Genomic DNA, 20,491 nt, shown 5'->3' with positions numbered 1-20,491 from the left:
AGCCTGGGTATCAGATGGATTGCTGCCTTTGTGTTTGCATGCTATTTAAATTGTGATTATTACCTTCTGTGTGTTCAGGGGTTGAGCAAAATCATGATCCATACAAATATCACTGCCACTCTCTCATTGTCAGTGCCACTGTCACCTGCTGCCTTGCAGGATTTCTGTGGCAGTGTTCAGCACTCCACCTGCATGCTTTAAGCTGTACATCACCCTGGCATCCATCACCAATGTCTATATTTGTTGGGAAGTGTATCCCTTGTTGGTAAGGGAGGTTTTGATTCTGGATCTTAGGCTGACTTGCACTTTATGAAGGGTCCAGAGGAGTAGATGATGTGGAGTGAGTTGAGTGCTCCCACATGAACTCAGTGCCCCTTCATGCTCAGCCCTTCAGTGGCACACCTTATGCCAGTGCTCATAAACATGTGGTTTTTTTTTTCTTTTTTTTTTTAATAGCTCTCTATAACAATAATGTGATGACTTTTCCTGGCCCTTTCCCCTTTTTCCAGACTGATCTCATGGTTTTGAGTCCTCCTGTGGGCCCTGCACCACGGATGGGATGTGGGCCAGAAAACATTTCGTTAAGAGCATTATCTTTTGGTACCACCAAGAAGACGTAATTATTATAACCATTTCGAATCCTACAAAAACTTTGCAGCATTTCTTCTGGCTGGATAAATATTTTCTATTAGGAAAAGGAAAATGTAAGTCTTTTCAGCTGCTTCCTCTTGAGAGATGTAAGATATCCGCAAATTTTGCTAACACATTCCAGAACAGCCAGCTGTTACTATCCACCTGCAGCCATAATATTGATTGAAAAGAATATAGAACCTAAACATGGATAGCTTCTGTAATTATGGAGAACGAGTTTAATACATGATGCTACTTCAAATGTCATCTGGCAATGGCTGTAACGTGGCATGGAATGTATTAGGAAATAATTTAGCTAGTTGAGAGAAAGTCTCAGTGAAAGACCATGCACTGTTTCTTTATATTACTGATTCCTGAAAATATTATCCATGTAAATGGAGAAAGGCAATGTCAAGACCAACAGGGCTCAGGCACCTGTCAGTTTTCAAATAAAAAGTTGCTCACACATTCCTGTAGCTCTGCAGTTTCCTGGCAGTGGAACTAGAAGCGGCTCTTTTGCCAAAACCTGCATATAGATGAAAAAATAGGAAATAGAAAATAAAAGCACCTTTTTTTTTCCCCCCCAAGCTGATTAAAGAAAGATACCTTTGTTATTTTTACAAATATTTTGACCTTTTGCTACAAAGAATGGAAAAAAAAATTGGCAAGAAGGTTTCAGCTTCAAACCTGTTTGAAATACCTCTGTAGCCTGGTTATATGCCCTGTCAGGACTTGTACTATTTTCTTTTTGATGAATCAACACAATCCAATATATGTCTTGTGACACATTTGCAATTCTATTGGAGATTTTGGCCCAAGGGAGCGTGGAGCAGGAGTCACTCTAATTACACAACTGCTGGCTTTCCAAAGGGATATTTCTGAGTTTTCAGTTGAAAGTTTCGGATTATTGATGTTCAGATGAAAAGTAAAAACAGAAAGCTGACTTATGTTGGCAAGGGAACAATAATTGTTATTCTGTTCAATAACAAATTTGCCAGTTTTCCAAGAAAGATTGAATGGGAAAACCTGGAGTGTCTCTCGCCCTCACAATTTTCAAGTCCAACAGGTCACACTCTGAAGCTGGATTAGTGGTCAGTCCGTGGCATGGCATTAAACAGGGAGTAGCAATTCCTCTGTAAATCCTTCTGTACTCTTTCTGCTAGAAGATGTTCTTCTCTACAGAGTCCCCCTGCCCTAGGCCTAAGTGAGGTAACACTGGTGTTGACAGTTCCAAATGGGGAACACTGCCTTACCCAGGTGTTACTCCTGTGAATCTGTGCTTAACAATATTAGTTTGAGGGCAAAGAAAGGACTGCCAGAAAGGACAGATAACCAGGCAAATGCCTAAACTAGGAATTATTTTTAAAAGCATTTTTTTGTTATTAACACACAACTACGCCCCATTAACTGAAAAACACCAATACAGCTGACGGGTGCTGGGCCAGCACGAACACCAAGAATCTCTCCAATACACAGACAAATACCACAACAAAGTCTAAGCTAATTTTATACTTAGCAAATCAGTATATCAGAGGTCTTACTGTATTAAAATCCTTTGAGTCTCATTTTAACGTTGCTCTTTGTGACATCCTAGACTTGAGCATTCCTCTCTGTCAAGTAACTAAATGAGGAGCTGTACCGAGGGAAAAACCCCAATAACTCCCAGTCTGGGATGCATTTGCTGCATCAACTTCCTGAAACTTCCTTATGTTGTAAAGACTCGACAATTTGCAGTTAACAAGACACAGGTGCAGCTGATGATGAGGCCAGTGGAGCTCTCCATGGTCCTCAGCATCCTCCCTCACTGAGTGTTTGTGTTCCCCTCCCGAGCATCAGCAGGTTTTGAAAGCTCCTTAAAAAGGCTAAATGCTATCAATAGTAAAAACTTCTCCATTTGAAAGGACAAATTGTTCCTACAAAGGGAAAAAGAAATCAGGAGTTATTTTAAAACGTTAGAGGTAATGAATGATTTAAATTTGAAAAGGTCAGAAAAACGTGATTTGTAAGTTTTCATTGGGGATTTTGCACAGACCTGGCTGTTATATTGCTTGTTTTCTTCAATGTTGATAACAGTTGCAGGTGACACTTTTTTCCTTTCCATTTTGAAGTCCCTCCAGTATAATTTATTTTTGTACAGCTTTGTGTAAGGTGCTTTGTCAGGAAGGATCCTAAAGACCAAATACCAAAATGCAGCATTTTTTTTGTGAGCAGGCAGCAATCCCGTGTTGCCGGTTTCTCACATTTATAAATAGTGTCTCAAAATCTCACAAGTCATAGGGTTGGCTTGAAAATTTGTTTTTCTTTTTTGTTTGGGTTTCTTTCTTTTTTTTTTCTTTCTTTCCTTTCTTCCTTTTTTTTTTTTTCTTTTTTTGTAATGGAATGCTGTTCTGAAGTAGATCTGCCCCTTAAAGGAATTACTTACATCTGTAACATATATCTCTTCATAAACATGCATAAAGGTACATGTATAAAAGAAAGGCTTTTTAAAAAAAGAAGGAAGGAAGGAAGGAAGGAAAGGATAACCATGATTCTTGACAAATGCAAGAACCCATCTCACAAAAAGGTGCAGGTTTCAGGAATTCACAAAACATTGCAATATCTGAAGAATCTGAAGGAGAGGAAATCAAGACATCAAGCAAAATAAGCAGAGCAGAGCCTCATAATATCTTGCACCTTTGGATCTTAAATGTTAATTCAGAACACAAGAGTTCAGACTTAATTTCAGCTGAAAGGTCTTAATAATATTACTTTGTGCCCAGTTCTCTTATTTTGGCTGGTTAAATGTAGAAATTGTTCATGCCTGACTTCAAAGAATTGGTCCCCAGGTACTTTAGTAGCTTGTAGTGAAGTTTGTGTCATATTTGTAGCATTCAGTATTGTCCACTGAATTGAAATCATTATGCTATTAATGTTAAATGTATTATATAATTATAAATATTTAATATGTGTATGTTACATCAATATTAAGAACACCCAACACTTCCTACTGCAAACCCTGTTTTCAGCTAGTTATAACTTCTCATACTTGTAATGATTTGACACAAAATTTTCCGTGCCAGGTGTCTGCCTCAGGCAGAATTTTTGTTCTATGGTGTGTTTGTTTTTTTTTCCCCCTTCTTTTAATGTCAGCCAAAGGAACTCAGCTATTTCTGTGAGAAGCCAGCCAGGGAAAACCATGCAAAATAAACCTGGGAGCCTTTTTGAAGGGACCTGGTGCATCCTTATCCTGGGGGAAGGCACTTAACCTTTGTCAAAGGTGTGACTTTCTTTGGGATACCTGCTTCAGTTGGTAGGTTCAGGTGGAAAACCTGCCAGGAGGTGGGTGAACAATGAATGTTTTAGAGATTAAAATTCACCTTGTGCTCCCACAGACCTGTTGGGATATGATGCTCAATATGACAATCCCCACTCGATGCTTTCAGCTCCAAACCAAAACCACCCTGATTTGTGCTTGGCCACCAAAACTAGAGCAGCTCCTTCCAGCCCCAGTCAGAAAACAGCAAACTACTGGTAGTAAGAAAAAATATGTAGTATATTTCAGCCATCTTTTCCCCTTTATGTTCATGATTCATCTTTATCCTGCTCGTGTTAAATACACTTAGCATTTAATACCTATTTGTGCTTTTAATTCCTGAAATAGGTTTGCAAAGGACTATTGGGAAAAGTAGATTTAATCAGTAAGTTTTAAGGCTAAAGGCAGGACTAAGCTTTTCCTTGCTTTTCTCTCTTAATGGTTTTAGCAGCAAGATACCTTCAAATTCCAAGTTACTGCACACATTATGGAAATAGGAAATCTTTCTTTTTCTCTTGATGGGTAGAACATACCTGCCTTGCCTCATGTTCTCCAGCATCTGTCTCGGATCTGGCAGCCCACGCATAGAGCCTGAGACTGCAGCAGTTGCCTTTCCTCATGCTGTGAAGCCACAATCCATCCTGATACATCCCTCAAGAGCATGGTTTTACTTGGTGGTGTCCCAAGAGGCTGTCTTACACCATGCTTCTTCCACCTACCCAGAAGTTGCAGATCAGTTTGTGAGAATAATGCAGTATATTTAAGATTTTATCATAACTGAAGTGAAACCACACAATTGTGATTTCTGATAATTCATATATGAATATTTCCAGTTTGAATATTGCTTCTCTTTCAGTATTCAGAAATGAATATAATTTAGTTTGAGTGTTTAATCTTTTAGTGATATTCATACCCTACAAAATACCCAACAAGCATTTTTATAGTAAAAATTTCCACCATTTCTCTCTGTCTTGATGCTCCGGAGACCAGAGCGATTTCTAGGGAATTTGTAAGTACATTTAATCCAGGTTTTTTTTTCCTTAACGTTTCCTAAATTCTTAAATACTCGTAAATGAGTATCTGAATTATATTACCTATTAAATGACACCCATTGGACATCTCTATAATTCGTAAAATCATACAGAATAATGATAATTTTCTTGTGAAAAAGCGGTTTGATGTCCTTTTTCCCCTTTACAGTGCACAGTCGACATAGGTAGAAACGAGACTAAGAATTAGATTTGTCCAGCAAAACTTTGATTGCTGTATCACAACCTTTTTATTACAGCACTGAGCTCGGGGATGTTTGCATACCTTATTGAGCAAGCTGCATATTTTTGCCGCGTGTGTATGCAGCGTGTGTCCTGTAGTCATTACAGTTTTGCACACTCCACTGCCCGAGCTGCATGAACTATTTTAACTATCACCGGGAACACTTGACGGAGTTCAGCTGCTCATTTGAGTGCTTCGGTTTGTGTGCTTTATTACTCCAGTGGTGTGTGTTGATAAAGTTCTGCTCGGTGCTGTTAAATTTTTGGTTCTGCCGGTCTCGCTCCGTGCCACGCTGGGAGAATGGCACACCCCGCTAACCGCTGCCTCCGCGGCGAACACGGCTGCTCGAAATGTTCGAATCTGCACTGGTTTGTTAAATGAGCTGCATATTTTTGTTTTTATATACATTGCTTACCCAGTTGTGTACATTTGCCCAACTCATTATACAAAATAAGCTTGATTGGAATAAGAACATTCTCCACCAGCTGTCTGCTCTGAGTCAGTACGCAACAAAATTAGCAACTTTCTCTTTCCAACAGTGACATGATTGCATCCAAAGTTTAAGGCAATTGGTTTGGAGATCTTGTTTGTTTCATTCGCTCCATGCAAACATCAAGATTAACAAACCAATTTGTTGCAACTTAATTTGTTTTCACAAATATGAACAGAGTTAAGTAACAGAGGAAAATCTGGGCATTCTAATATGGGGAAATGCTTCCATGTAGAGCATGAAATGTATAGAGACCTAAATACCATTCTTGAACTTAGAGCCATATATTGTTAACATGAGATGATGGAAGATAATCAGATACTTAAAATTGCAAACATAACGTTTTGTAAACTAAGTGCATGTTTTCATCTGGAGTCATAAAAATAAGTTCATCTCATGACCATTGGAAAATCTCAAAATATATGGAACCTCATGTGCAGGCACCTGTAGTTTCCTTATTACCTTTGGTGCAAAATTGAATTAACGTCTTCAAGAAAGTGTTTTTCTCAACTTGCTAATTTTTCAAGTCAGTTCCAGTCAAAACTACAGGTTATTTTTAGTTTTTGTTTTATTTTTTTAATAATTTATGGAGTTCACACACGTAGAAGTTTGTGCTCCCATTTACAGAATCTTCAGCACTACCTTACCTCGAAAAAACTTGCTTAATTTTTCTTGAGTACAGAGCTACTCACTCAGTGCTGTGTAGTTTTCCTGGCTCCCTACCTGCCCCACATATCAGTGTAAATGTGCCTGGTTCCCGTTGTCCATGTCCCACTGCTGACTGCTTTCACTTCAGTCTTATCATTCACTGTTGCCTGAGCAGACTGCCTGGAAAGTCCAGATTGGTTTTTGCAAAGTTTTACAGATGATAGTTTAATTGATCCTGTTGTTTCAGTCAAAATTGCCTGATTTTAATCAGTGACTGTTCAGTTCTAAGGCTTCTCGTGAACCATTATGTAAGAATGCAAGCATTACAATAGGCTGTTCTAAAAACAAATGTGTGAATATAATTTTTAGTGGTCTGTCTTCACTGCTACCTGTGAAAAAGAAGTGTAAAGAGAGAGGTAGAAATTAAATGTATCAATATATCCCGGACTATTACATTAAAATTACTTTAGTCTTCGTATTTTGTTTTTTCTCTGTACATTAATATGGGGTATCAAGAGAGTATGACAAATGAGGAATACTGCCTTTACCATCTGAAAAGTCAATGTACTATGTGAGATGAGCTACATCCAATTTAGATTTTCTTAACAGAAACAGAATAAGTAACTTTGTGTAAAATGACTTAGAGCAGACAGATGGTAAGGAAGAAGGTTTTGTCTCTGTTTTCTCTTGTCTTTCCCCTGCATGAATTTCCTTTCAGTATCAGTCCATTACCCTTAAAGAAATAGGGCAAGAGGAAGTGGTCTCAAGTTGTGCCAGGGGAGGTTTAGGTTGGATATTAGGAAAAGTTTCTTCCCTGAAAAGGTTGTCAAGCATTGGAACAGGCTGCACAGGGAAGAGATTGAGTCTCTGAGATTTAAAAGATGTGTACATGTGGTGCTTAGGGACATGGTTCAGTGGTGGGATTGGCAGTGCTGGGTTAATGGTTGCACTTGATGATCTTGGAGGTCTTTTCCAATCTTAATGTTTCTATGATTCTACCCTAGGATTCTATGGAGCAGTTAGAAGGTTTTCATGAGGATTGATACCCCATCTCCCAACTTTCCACCAACCTCTATAATGTTCACTGCAGCAAACTGGACTTGCTTTACTGTTTTCAGATCTGAGCAACCTATTTCTTTTTGTGGCTGGGATGCCTACTGAAAAATCAACATACTAAATTAAAAACATACATTTCATGTGTATAAATGCTCTGTAAAACAACACAGACAATTTAAATATGTGGAACAGGCAGGATATTCATTATCTAAGATCTACTGAGAGTAACAATAATTCATAAGACACACATCTATTTTATATATTATCTCTGTATATTCTTATGCAGCTGGTATAAGCAGCACACATAGAAATTCTTTGAGATTTTATACCTGATCTCTTTTCTTTTCCTTTTTTTCCCCCCAGAGAGTAATTTTCAATGTTGTCAACTTCAGTAAAACAAAAAGCCTCTATAGAGATGGGATGGCTCCAATGGTGAAATCCACCAGCAGACCAAAATGGTAAGTTATACTCTCAAAGACTTGCTTGATGAGATAAAAGTGTTGTACTTGACACTTGTAGCAAAGCCCCTGTGGCTTAGGTGCACCTTTACATAAGTAGAGTGTGAGAAATTTGATCCTGCAGCGTTGTGAGCACAGGTTCTCTTTGGAGCAGATGGATGGTATGAATTCTAGAGGCCCCTTCCAGCCTTGCTGCTCTGGTGTGTTGCAGTGCCGGGTTTCAAGTAGCATCACTGAATTGAAGTCCATTCAAGCAAACTGAACAGCCAAGGCTTGGGCCAAACTGTTTTTCAGTGACTGTCCAATGGTGAGGACAGTCCCTGTCCCAGTTTTGGGCTGTATCAGCTGACAGTCTGCCCCAAAAAGCTTGCAAACAGTTTGGGAGATGGACTGGTGGCCGGACTGGTTCTGAAAAGCTTCTTGGAATTGTTCTTCCTGTTTTGGGGTGGTTGGAGTGTGATGGAGGAACGTGAGCTCTGCCATGTGAGTTGACCTCACATGAGTGAGCAGTGCCACTGTCCGAGACAGACGGAGGCCAAACAACCTCCTCATAAGCTCTATAATAAATACAAAATGGAAAGGCATGTGCATATTAAACACGTGAATACCCATATAGATGGTACATTTTCTCAAAGCAAATGTAATGAAACCTCTCCTGTGAATAATAATATGTAAATCTGGTGAGTCCGAATGCGTGCGAGACTCCCAAGAATTATATGATTTGCCTTTGCCAGGAGACTTGTTTGAATATGGATAGTGAGGTTAGGCCAGAAGGGTACAGTAAGGGGTTCTTGTCAGCCTTCACAGCTGCTGCTTTTTATTGGCTAATTAAGAATACATTTAATCAAGCTGGACATTCCCTGAGCCTTACAAATATATCTTTCTTAAATGCTTCAACCGTCAGAAAATTTCCACTCACAAGATGTTAACTTTTGGTGGCCATAAGAGCGTTGTTATTGTGTGGCTTCCTCTTCATGTGACCAGCAGAATGGATATTTGTTTTTTTGTCTAGATGTTAAGGTCATGTGGACAGAAGAGCTGTCTCTCAGTACAGTTAGTGGATTGAGTCAATTCCAGCTCGATAGGAACATGTAATAACATTGAAAATTAATTAAAAAAATCCATTGTGTTTAGTGTTTTTGTAGCAAAAGTCATGTTAATTGTGTTTACCACTTAACTTCAGAAAAACCTTTTGGGGCATTGCAGGGCCACATTTATCAAGCATACTTTAATCATCTTTCAGAACCTTTTCCTTCTCTCACTGGGGTCTGGTATTTGCAGCTAAGTATATTGTGTTTTAACTTCATCTATAAATCAGATATTGCTTTCATACAAATTTTATGCCTTACTTTGGTTTCAAATTAAAGTGTAAATCTTACAAAACAATGCAAAATGGACTTATTTTTTTAGAACATATAGGCTTCTCACTATTTTTAAAACAGATTTCTCTTCCATTTCCCCGGAGATCTATTTATTTTTGTGTTTTATATTTTTAGAGGTTGTATTTTGCTCCCATGAAAGCGAGGAATGAATAACATTGCCTGGAGCCAGGCACAGTGTAGGCAGCAGGTGCTGAGCAGCTTCCTTTTAGAGGGCTACTACCATACTTTAATCCTGTTTCAAAAATTCAAGATGTAATTTTTTTTTCTTTAAAAAGATGATTATTCTATTAAGATATATTTTTTTTTTCTAATAGTCTGCATATGAAAACATCTTGCTCTACTTTGAAGGTGCACATTAATTCATACTGTTATCAGGGACCTTAGTGATATTGGGGTCTACTCAGTATAATTTTCTGTCTTGACGTTAATAGGATTCAGGCATGTGTTTTCCAAGTGGGAAAACATACATATTATTTTTGGATATGCGAGTTCTATTAGGGCTGTCTTCCATTTGGATTATGCCTTTCACAGTTACCTTTGTATCTGTTTCCATGGCATTCTGGTGAAACCTGTAAACAAAATTTTCTCCTTTTTCTGTTTGCTGCAAGAGGATTTGCTGGTCCTTGAAGGTGCTAATGCAGCACACAGGTGGTTGTGGGCCTTGAACACCAACAGGGCGATATCCAACTGCATCGATTTGATCCCCTCTCATGTTTTGGATATATTAGTCTTGTGAGCAATACTGAATCATTCAATGCTGCAAAAGTGCTGAGCTTTACACGAGGGTAGGAAGGTGTGGAAGGAAACTCTTGAAACTCTCCACCTTATATTGGGATTTATGTCAGCGTGGCAGTTTAGTGGACGTAGTGTAATTAAATTAGAGAATGATATATTCGTTACAAAAAGCTGAAGAAACACTAAATGTTTTAAAGTCAAGTTAAAAAGGATGATTACCAGAAGCCGTGGGCTCCAAATAGTCTGTAGCTCAGCCTTTATTTCTGAACTTTTCTGTATGAAATATTTGAGGAGTTTATTATTGTGCCTGCCTGTGGAGACACGTGTTCCATACCTAAATTACCCAACTTCCTCTGGCCGTGGTGATAGATGCGATTCTGTGTCACACATAACTAGTCCACTCCCCTTTTTATATAATCAAGTTTGAGTTTTAGAGGCATAAAGTGTCCTTTTTGCATCTGAGAGATGTAGGAACTCCTCTTAATAACAGATATCCAAACCTGAGTTACGCCCTTTTGATTTATATGAGAAAGTTCCCACTTCGTTCAGGCTAGAATTTGACCATATTGCTCACAACCCCCTGCATATCAGCAGTAGATTGGCCTCCAGAGACTGAATTTTAATGTTTGTTTTGAATGTGGTTATGCAAACATGGCTCCGAGCTCTGCAACGTTTTGTGAGTTTGATTCTTGACTGTGGAACAAATCGCTGCCAAGTGCTCTTGAAGTAGAGAGTGTGTCAAACAGAGATCAACGTTTTTGACCTGTATTCTCTTGCCCTGTGGGGTAAGATCTTTAAATGCAGACAGCATCAAGGTTCAGCTCAGTGTTACTGATGTAAATGGAGTACATCACTGTCATCAAAGCACTCTGTGTGGACACAGATGTTCTGCTGTTGACATATTCTTCTCTTTTGAAGTAAGGCCAAACGTTTCCAGTAATGAGCTACTGGAAAAGAGGAAGCAGTATGTTGAAGGATAGGGAAAAAACAGGTTTCATGGTAAAGAAAAAAGATTAAAAAAACCCCAAAAAACCCTGAAAAATAAATTCTGATTAAAATGATTTAGGTTGTCCCCATACATGGTCATGAACACTACATAGTGCAGGGTTGTGTCTGTTGTATCAGTCGGATTTCACTGCTTTGAATCACAGCTCATATATAGAAATACAGCACTTTGTCACACAATGTGATACCAGTTGCTTTCCATAGCAAATTGGACAAGATGAAGCTCGAGATTTTATTACAAACCAAAGGAATGGTTCATCTTTGGTCACTTTAGCGCTTTGCTTGAAATTAGCTGGTTGTTCAGATATGTTGCACTGAGATTTTAGAGAATTAGTGGTTTTTTAAAATCAAAAATTAATATATATAATATATAAAAAGTCAATATCATGGAGACCTGTTCAGATTTGCCTTTGTCTGGGTTTTTTCTGTCTGTTCACTAGAAGTGAAAAATTTGAAGGGAGGTGAATCTGAGGACATTAAATTTTTGCTATGTTTATGGACTTTCTACTATAATCCTATTTTTCTTTGGGGCTTCATTTAAGTGCAACATTATTTTGTTGCAGTTTCTTAATCATGATTTCACACTGAAGCTCTGTCTTTGGAAGGTGTTAGTAAAGCCTACCATGTGGCCTAGCAGTGGAAGCCCATCCAGGTACATATACCCTCCCATTATATTGATTGCGTGAAGTTTTACAAGTTTCTCAAAGTTAAATAGAAGAGTGAGTTGTTCGAGAGGCAGCAGATTTTCCAAATGATGAAGTGAGCAAATATTCCCTTTGGGCAGAGAGCAGCTATAACTCTTGATTATTCAGTGTGAGCATTGCCTCATTGGGGACATTAGTTTTTCAAATTGTGCTAATCTTTTAAAAGTAACAACTGGCCACTCATCACCTCAGGTATTTCAGCAAGATCATGTGCAAAACTCTAATTAGTATTTATAGAACAGCAACTCCTCCCAGTAGAATAGTAGCAGTAGCTGGCAAATATCTGGTTGACACCTGTTAAGTCTTCAGACATCCATTGTATTTTATTCTGCATTTCAAATGAGCAGAGAGCAGTAGGTGAAGTCCCCATAATTAAGGGATAAAGGATAATAAATAACACGGCTCTCGAGTGGATGAACACGAGGTTAAAGGCTGTTCTGCAGTTGCGAGGCTGTGTTTCAGGAAGTGTTTGTTTGTAAGTAATAATGCTAGCTAAAATATTATGGAGCCTTCAGCACAGGAGCTGAGGATTTATGTCTAGATTTACATGTGTTTTGTTTATAATGTCAGATTTCAAACTGCTTCTTGGCAAAGCAGCTGCTTTCTTCCCTGTCTTTTATCTCGCTCGGCACTGATGGCTTTTAACTGGATAGCACCCTTCCCCAGCAAGCACTCTGCTACCTCTGTTGCTATAACATCTACTGTTAAATACTCACAACACATTGCTTCTGAAGTGGTTTGCTTTTCCAGTAAACCTGGAAGTACAGAAAAACTTCTGGGTAATTAATTCAAATTTGAATCTGTATGTATCTTGGTAAATATTGTCATGATGAGGAATTTTGGTAGACATCAAGAAAAGCAATGTAAGTTTTATGAACAATACTCCCATATGTTCCATTCATCGGAAGGGGACAAGTCTGAGAAAATCTGAATTTTGAGTAGCTAAAATGTGTTGCTTCTTGCCAAGTTTCTTTAACATTTGTGTCTACAATGCAGTGTTACAATCACTACCATGTCTACCAGGCTGCATTATACATTCAGAGACTTTCAGCAGCATTTTTAGTATGTATTTATATATCTTTAGCCATAAGATAAGCTGTTTGTGAAATGAGCTGTCATTTGTGGTGAAACAGTTTGAGAATAAAGCACTAAATATATATATAGTTTGCTAATCTGAAAGACTATAATTTCTTACTATGAAATATGTAGTGGGCTAGGGTTGGTGATAACATCACCTGAATTTAGGTAAAGAAGATGAACAAGCTGTTGTCATTACCTGATTCCTTCCTTGGCCTATTTTAAAACTTTGGCTACTTTCTGAAGTTTGTTCCTTTGCCAGTTTTATAATGTGATGTGTGCTTGCTCTTGCTTTCCTAAGGGATGTGTGAGAATGCTTTTGGAGGTTCAGAAATATGTCCCATGGCAGAGGTGTGTGCTGGTGCAGCCTTTGCCAGGTGCAGCTCTGGCTCCTCAGAGCTGCTCCCTCCCTCATCCCAGTGCAGCTCTGCACAGGAGCACCAGGCTGGCAGCTGGCCCAGCTTAAAACTAAACTTTCAAGGAAGGGCAAGAGGACTTGGTCTGGGTCATCACAGAGATCCAAAATCAGCTTTATAGGTCCTACTGGAGGTTAAGGGAGGTGGGAATCACTGGCTGAAACAGGGCACGGGAATGGGGATAGCAACTGCCGAGAAAATGCCTAGAGAATTTTCTGTGGAACCACAGCCTCCATTTCAATAACTTGTAGCATTTTATTTGGAGAAAACGGAGAAAGATGTTGCAGTGTAGACCTTTTGAAATCCCCCATTGAGTGAAAAGGAGAAGTAGTTTTGTTTTGGTCTTAATGTAGCTCTTTAGAAGAAAATAAGATCTTTTTAGACAGTTTTGAGGTTGGCGTGTATTTTAAAGTGAAATAACTGCCTCTGAAGTCAATCCCTGGGTAAATTAATGTTTGTGTGAATCTTGTGAAATAACAAAAGACACAGATCTAACCACTGTACAAACCTATAAAAGAAACACGTTCCCTTTCCCTTTCCCAGTTCAGCAAAGGTAGGTATTCTTTGGAATATAGGGTAGGTTACATATTACTGTTATCAACATCAGCTTTTGTGGAAACGGGCAAGAGGTTATATTCTGCTGAAACAAAGTATGAGTCAGATCCCCAAACTAATGTGCTTATTGTGTAGACTAGATGGGATTTGTGGCAAGAAAGTAAGTTACATTTTATTGGAGGGATACTTCAGTGAAAATTCAAGATGCATGGAATTATGTTGGAGAAAATTAATAACAAGGAAATTAAATTAATATAAAAGAAGGCAAATGAATTTTAGGATTCAAAAATAATGAAGAAGCTCCAAAAGACTGCTAAGCCATCATTTAAAAACCCTAGCTGTTTTATATGTATGTGTGTGTTTCCTCATCATTTATCTGACTGATCTTCTATAAATCAATTTATTTAGATTACAGCAGAGTCAAAAGGCCCCAGCCAGGATCAAGACTTATTGTGCTTAGTGCTGTGGAAACATATAAACAGACAAAGTCCTTTCTCAAAGTTGTGAAAATTTTATGATTGATTTCAGTAAGAGCAAAGTTAGGCCAATACTGAGCACTTCTGAAAATTCCGTCCTTAAAGATTTATTCCAAGCAGTAACTGTTTAAAAAATGACATAGTGCTTACATAAGAGTCTAAATATTTGATGGTTATAGTATTTACATCTAAAACACCAGAGGCTATGTGCTTTAATACCTCAATCTGTTTCCCATATACTCTGTCAACATGAGTTCCCTGCATTGATTGAGGGCACTCTGTGATCCCTAAGGTTGTATTCATGAAAGGTTACCCCTGGTACTACTTTATTCATGAAAGGTTTGAGGCACATAGGAAACAAATGGGGTTCTTCCCACTAGGTGCCTTTTGGTCATCTATAAATACTTAATTGCTGGGGTGCTGATGAAGAATTCAAAATCTTAAAAATGTACAGTTGTGTGAAAATAGTTCCCCCATCACCAGAAGTTTGCAGTTGGGAGATTTTGTGGCAGTTTAAAACAACTGAATTGCAGGTTTTTCCTACTACAGTCCATGGTATTGAGTTTAATAGCTGCAAAATATGACCAGAGCTGTGCATTATATCTCATCCTGAAACAGGTCATTCTCTTTCCTCAGGTGATGGGCATTTGGTGGAACTGATTGCATGAAAAGTGTTCACAGAGCTGGGTCCCTAACCTTGGCAGGTTTAAAAAAAAAGTACATAAAATTGAAGCTTTTTTTACCCAAAATGAGTCTGTAAGTTAGATAAATATGGGCAGCACTGAGCTCAAAGCAGAGTCAAACTACCAAGAGGACATTGCAGCTTTTCATTGCAATTTTATACTTTGGACTAATGGAGCGAAGCAGAATGAAAATCACCTCTGTTAAGAATGGCATTTATCAGCTGTAAGTACTTAGTAGTAAGAGCCCTACACAGACAAAGCTGAGTGTCACCAAGAAATGTACTTGAAAATCAGACTGTTAACACAAGACTACACAAATAAGAGCCAAAAACTGTAATCAGAAAATGTAACATCTCTTTAAGAATGTTTTAATGGTCTGAAGAGTGCTAGACAAGTTGAATTTAACAAGATGTAATAACCTATGACATAATATAATTGAGAATGCACCAGGATGCAGCACAGTCAGGTCAAATTTTGGCTTTCCTTCACTTAGCCTTGCAACTTTAAAGATCTTTCAACATAGGGTTTTAAAAATACATAGTACTGTTTAAATTTACATATGACATAAAAGCATAGGATGTGCAATACATCAGAAGTACAATTCTAACTAAAGTTAGGGCTGAAACATCCAGTGTATTATTTTGAAATGTTTTTTTGAATCATTCACAACAACATTTTTATTCATTTGCTGTCAAGAAACAATATTTAATGCAGAGGAAAAGGTAAGGGGAACTATTCATTGTGAACTTCTGATCCAAGTGAGACAGTTATCAGGCACCTGCCTTATATTTGAAGTGCCATGGTTAAAGTCAAAGCAATGACTTCAATTTCTCTTTTAATAGAAGATAAGATAGAAGACAAAATCAGTTTGCTGTACTGTGGAAACTGAGAAAACAAGCAGTAAATAAGTATGTCAGGTGATAATGAAGGAACAGAACATTAAAATAATAGGTGCTGTGTCTTGAACTTTGTCTCATGAGATTCAATAGTTGTATACAAACCCAGAAGATAAACCCCCAATTTTTATGCTGTGATTACTAGGGATAAGTTATGAATTAACTTCTGTGTGATATGGCACAAATTTGAGAGAATTAAAATTTAATGATAATAGAATAGGGATAAGATCTTTCCTGCGTCTCTAGATGCTGAGGCAGTGGTTAAAGTTTGTTTTTCCAACTACTTCAAGTAGGATTATTGAATTCTAGCTTGAAAGTGAAACTTCATCTTCCCGCTTCACTATATTAAACATCTCTGAGATTGAAAACCTAGCAAGAGCTCTCCTAGTGTGATTAGAAAGTATCCAATATATTTTGGCAGCAAATACTAATTCCAATCGTTCTGTCTAGTACTGCTCAGGCAGCAGGAGGATAACTGGCTGTCAGATGCTTTGGGTAATGGAAAGGTGAGGCTCCAGGCTCTCCGTGGAAAGCTGGCAGCTTTGCTGACAGTTCCCTGCCTCTGGAAAATGAGAGTGCTGCTGGGGAGGGGACGGGCTGTGCTGGGCAGCGCTGGTTCTTGGCCGGAATAGCATCCCTTTGGAAACAGTGAGTCGTTAGTGCAGGTTTGAAGGAGACAGTGCCTTCATCACCACTCAGACACTCAGGTGTCCCTGCACATGTCCTCCCTGCTGCTGAGCAGGTCTGCTGGTGGGGCTGCAGGGCTGGTCTTTGTCTGCCTCAGCTCTCAGGGCGTTGGGCAGCTGGTCTGGAGAGTCTCCCCAGCACCTGTGATGGCATTCCCCGGCTGGGAGTTGCCCACAGCATCATCACCCAGATGGGTGGCAGGTGAGCTGTGCAGGTGCCCCCCTCAGGGTGCTGTCCCTGCCACAGGTGTGCAGGTGCTTCAAAGCAGCCCCTCGTGCCAGCCCCTCTCCCCCACAGCCGCCGAGGGCTCTGAGGCAGGAGGGGAGTGCTGCGTGTCCTGGCCAGCAAGGGATTTTACAGCTCCTAAACCCCAGTGGCATGTGAGTTCTTACCTGATTTTTATCTTTTAACAACGAGGTGTGTGTGGTAATTGTTAAAACTGATGACAAAGAAGCCACAAAATCTTTATTTCAGCTGGACTGCTTTGTTTGAAAGAAGGTGCCCGGTGTGTGCCCAGGCTGTGGTGGGGCTGTGCCCTGCCCTGGGGCCACCTCCCCTCAGGGGCTGCCTGTGCCCCCTTGCGCTGCTCAGAGTCTGCCTTGTGCAGTTTTCCAGACTTATTCTTTAATATTTCCCATTCTGTGCTCTTGCACAGTCACCATCAATGCTTCCAAGCCTGGAGGGAAAAGGGGATGCTGGTGGAGAGAGGGCATGGGCCTTGCCGGGTGCCCTGTCCCCTCAGAGGTGCCCGCAGGGGCGGGAGCAGGCTGGGGGTCTTTGCTCAGGTGCTGTTTGCCCACAAACGCTGTGACCAAAGGAGCTATGTCATGAGAACGCCAGAAGTGAAAAGAAAGTGTCCTCTCAACACCTCAAGAATTAGGTTTTCATTAAGGATTAGCAGTAAATTTGTTAAGGACTTGCGCTGGGTAGCTGGACTTGGAGTGAAATGGTTTCAAATAGCAAAATTAGTAACTTCCCTAATAGGGAATTGCTGTTGAGAGTGAGGAAGGAAATGGTGTTTCTGTTTGTTTTTTGTTTGAAGACATGACCATTGTTCAGCCTTTTTGTGATGCTGCTGTAAAAAATACTGTATTTATTCTGTGGAGAATTTCTTAGATTAGCTTATTGGAAGTGTGTGATACTTTTTAGCAAATTTATAGGAAGGACCATTTCAGCTCAAGATAAAGAAGAGATTCAACTTAAAAGGATAGATCTACCATAGAAAGAGATCAAGGAACATCCAAGTTAAAATAACATACTGTGCCTTTTAGTATTTGATAAAATCCTCTCCTAATATTTTTCCCAGTGTATTTAAAAAGCACCAGTATCTCATAGTTTTGAGACCAGCAGTGATATAATAATTTAGCTTTGATAAGGGAAATAATTTTTCCCCATCTGCTGCTGTACTGAATAGTTTGATGTTCTTATGGTTGTTTTTTTAAATGCCATTCAGTCAATGAAGGGGAGTCGTGCAGCATGTGTATTTTTGTGTGTAGCACTTTTTTATTAAACATAATTCCCTGGGCTCTCCTGGGGGACTGTCACTACCCTGGGGATGCTGGTGGAAAGAATTGTGATGCAAATCCTGCCCGGAAAGTGTTTGGCTTGTTTCTACTTTGTGAACTTGAGGAATGACTCAGTCAGGGGAACAGGGTGGCTGCAGGTGCAATCAGAAGGTCTTTACCTTCAGGACCAGCTTCTGTAGCCTAAAAGCAAAGTGAGTTAAGATAAGCAGGGAAAGAAACATATTCAGATTCACTGGGTGTTAACCCCTGCAGGGAAAAGTCTGATTCTTGCTTTAAAAGGAGGAAAAAAGGGGAAATAACTGCTTGTGCACCAGGTGAAATGAAGGGTAATTGATTTAGGTAGGAATCATGGATATAAGTATAGTTTCCTGTATAAGTTAAGAAAAAAAGCCTTGTGCTCTGTGTCATGTTCCTCAAGAATACATGGTTATATTAACTGTTACATTTCTGAGTGAAATCAGATGATTTAAAGCTAGAAAATTACTTGGAATCTGAGAGTGATCACCTGGAGGAAATTTCCACAACAGTGGAAATTTCCCTCCTGGTGTGAGATACCTGTACATCAGAAGTTGGCATCTGCGGTCTGTGTGGCTGCAGCCTTTGACAAGAGTCTCACAGTACAGTGAAAATGAGCAGAGCATTCTGGATTTGTCATTTCTAATACTCATCAACTTGTTTCTGTGTGCTTTGAAAGTACAGAAACCAATAACCCAGATGAATCATAAATGTCTGGGGTGGGTGTGTGCGTGCATGTTTGTATGGGGGATGCTCCTTCAGTTTGATTTGCTTTCCCTTTATTTTGGCATTGAATTCCAAGTTTGCACGAAGAGACTGGGCTTCAAAAATGTACCTGACTAGAGGAAGTGAAAGAGAGGATCCAAATGGCAAGAAAACAGTAGCCCAGAGTGAAATGTGTGACTGTGTCTGAGGCCTCTGGATACTGAAATTACAGAAGGAAATAAATTATGTGTTGACTGCATGTTCTTCTGTGCAGAAAAGTAACAGTCAACTTAACCATAACCAAGGATAGGATACTGTATTTTAGTCCTTAACAGATGCTGCACAATAGAATAGAGTGTTTGCATTCACAGTACTGCCACTGTGTGGTTTCCCCTGAAATTCTGCAGGTAAGGAAAGCCATTCTCTAGCAAACTACCAAGCCACTCAAAGCAGTGTGTGGATGCAGGAAGGAGAGTGATGGTAGTGAAAATGGCATGGATGCATTGCAAAAGGTTTGCTCTTTTATTTTTGGTTTTAATTTGTTTGCCTTTCTTGAAGGAGGGATTTTCATGCTGGAAAAGTTTCTGCCTTCCAAATATAGGTTTTCAGCACAGTCTGGTATTTCAATACCTTAATGTTCACAGTTGAAACTGAAGGTTTTTATTCTTTGTTTCAAAAGTTGGTACACAATTTTAGGTTCAAACCAAACTTGTTGTTAGAGCTTCTTTTTAATGTTTTAGTTCTTTGAAAGTACAGTGCAGTGAGATAAAGATATATCCACTGACAGAATCTGCTGCTAACATAAATATAGAAGGTTTGTGGCTTTAATTTAACTTGTAATTAATAAAAGCTATTTCTCTAGAAGCCACCAAAAATGTGAATTAATGTTTAGAAAACCTTCTGGTAAGTGAAGCTGAGATACTTTATAGCAGATGCACAACATTTACAAGTATCACTAATATGATCTGCCTGACAGCGTGAGCCACATGCACGAGAAGTTAATGGTCACTAATGCCTCAATAAAAGCTGTTTATTGGAATATATTTTTGAAGATTCACCTTTAAGTACAGATACTGGATATTTTGAGTTTGACTTTCGAAATGTGCTTTTGTACTTACTTCTTATGTTGGTATCCAAACATTTTTGCTTTGGGAGGGAATTGTAAACAATTTAAAATATCACAAAACACTCTGATGCTAAATCACAGGATACAGTTATTGAATTCAAGCTTAAAAAAAGATAAAAATATAATTTAGGTCAATTTTATTAAACTATAAATATATAATATTTATGTATTTTTACTGTTCTAGTGGTAAATGGGACTTGAACCGTGAGAGTTTTTGAACAGTACTCATTTTTTACCTTCACTTTCCTCAAGACTGCTGAATATCTTCCACCTGAGTTTCAAAAGAAACAGCTGTGATTTTGAAAGGACAGTCAATTACTGGTTTTTTTTCTCTATATGACTGTAACATAGTGAAACTTCTCTTAATTTTTCTTTTGTCATATTGAAATGTGGCTATTTATGCCAGAGTCAGAAAATGTGGAATCTAATGATGAACTGCTGTATCTTTGACATTGTTTGACTTCTCCTGTTTCATGCTGGATTTCCTTGAATGTGAGACATGAACAGAAAAACTGTGCCTTGAAAGCAAGCCTGCTGCAGACAGGAAAATTCAGCAGCACTCAGAAGGTAGTCATGTATTCAGTTGCAAAATAATAATCTAATTGTGAAGATTTTAATTGCAGAGGAGGAAACTTTTTATTCAGTAAAGAAGAGGTC

The 20,491-nt window shown here is 38.9% G+C and overlaps 1 protein-coding gene across 1 annotated transcript in view; it reads left to right on the top strand.

Moving 5' to 3' along the window:
- LOC116790940 (BEN domain-containing protein 5-like) overlaps positions 1 to 20,491 on the top strand; it is a 910,541-nt gene that overhangs the window by 210,375 nt on the left and 679,675 nt on the right. The window contains exon 4 of the mRNA XM_032696479.1: positions 7,752 to 7,846. Within this exon, the coding sequence (XP_032552370.1) occupies positions 7,752 to 7,846 (95 nt within the window). The remainder of the gene's footprint in view (positions 1 to 7,751; positions 7,847 to 20,491) is intronic.

The sequence above is a fragment of the Chiroxiphia lanceolata genome, chromosome 9 (assembly GCF_009829145.1).
Source record: "Chiroxiphia lanceolata isolate bChiLan1 chromosome 9, bChiLan1.pri, whole genome shotgun sequence".
Classification (NCBI taxonomy): Eukaryota; Metazoa; Chordata; class Aves; order Passeriformes; family Pipridae; genus Chiroxiphia; species Chiroxiphia lanceolata.
Note: the sequence above shows the minus strand (reverse complement) of the source record. Positions and strands in the feature narration are given on the sequence as shown.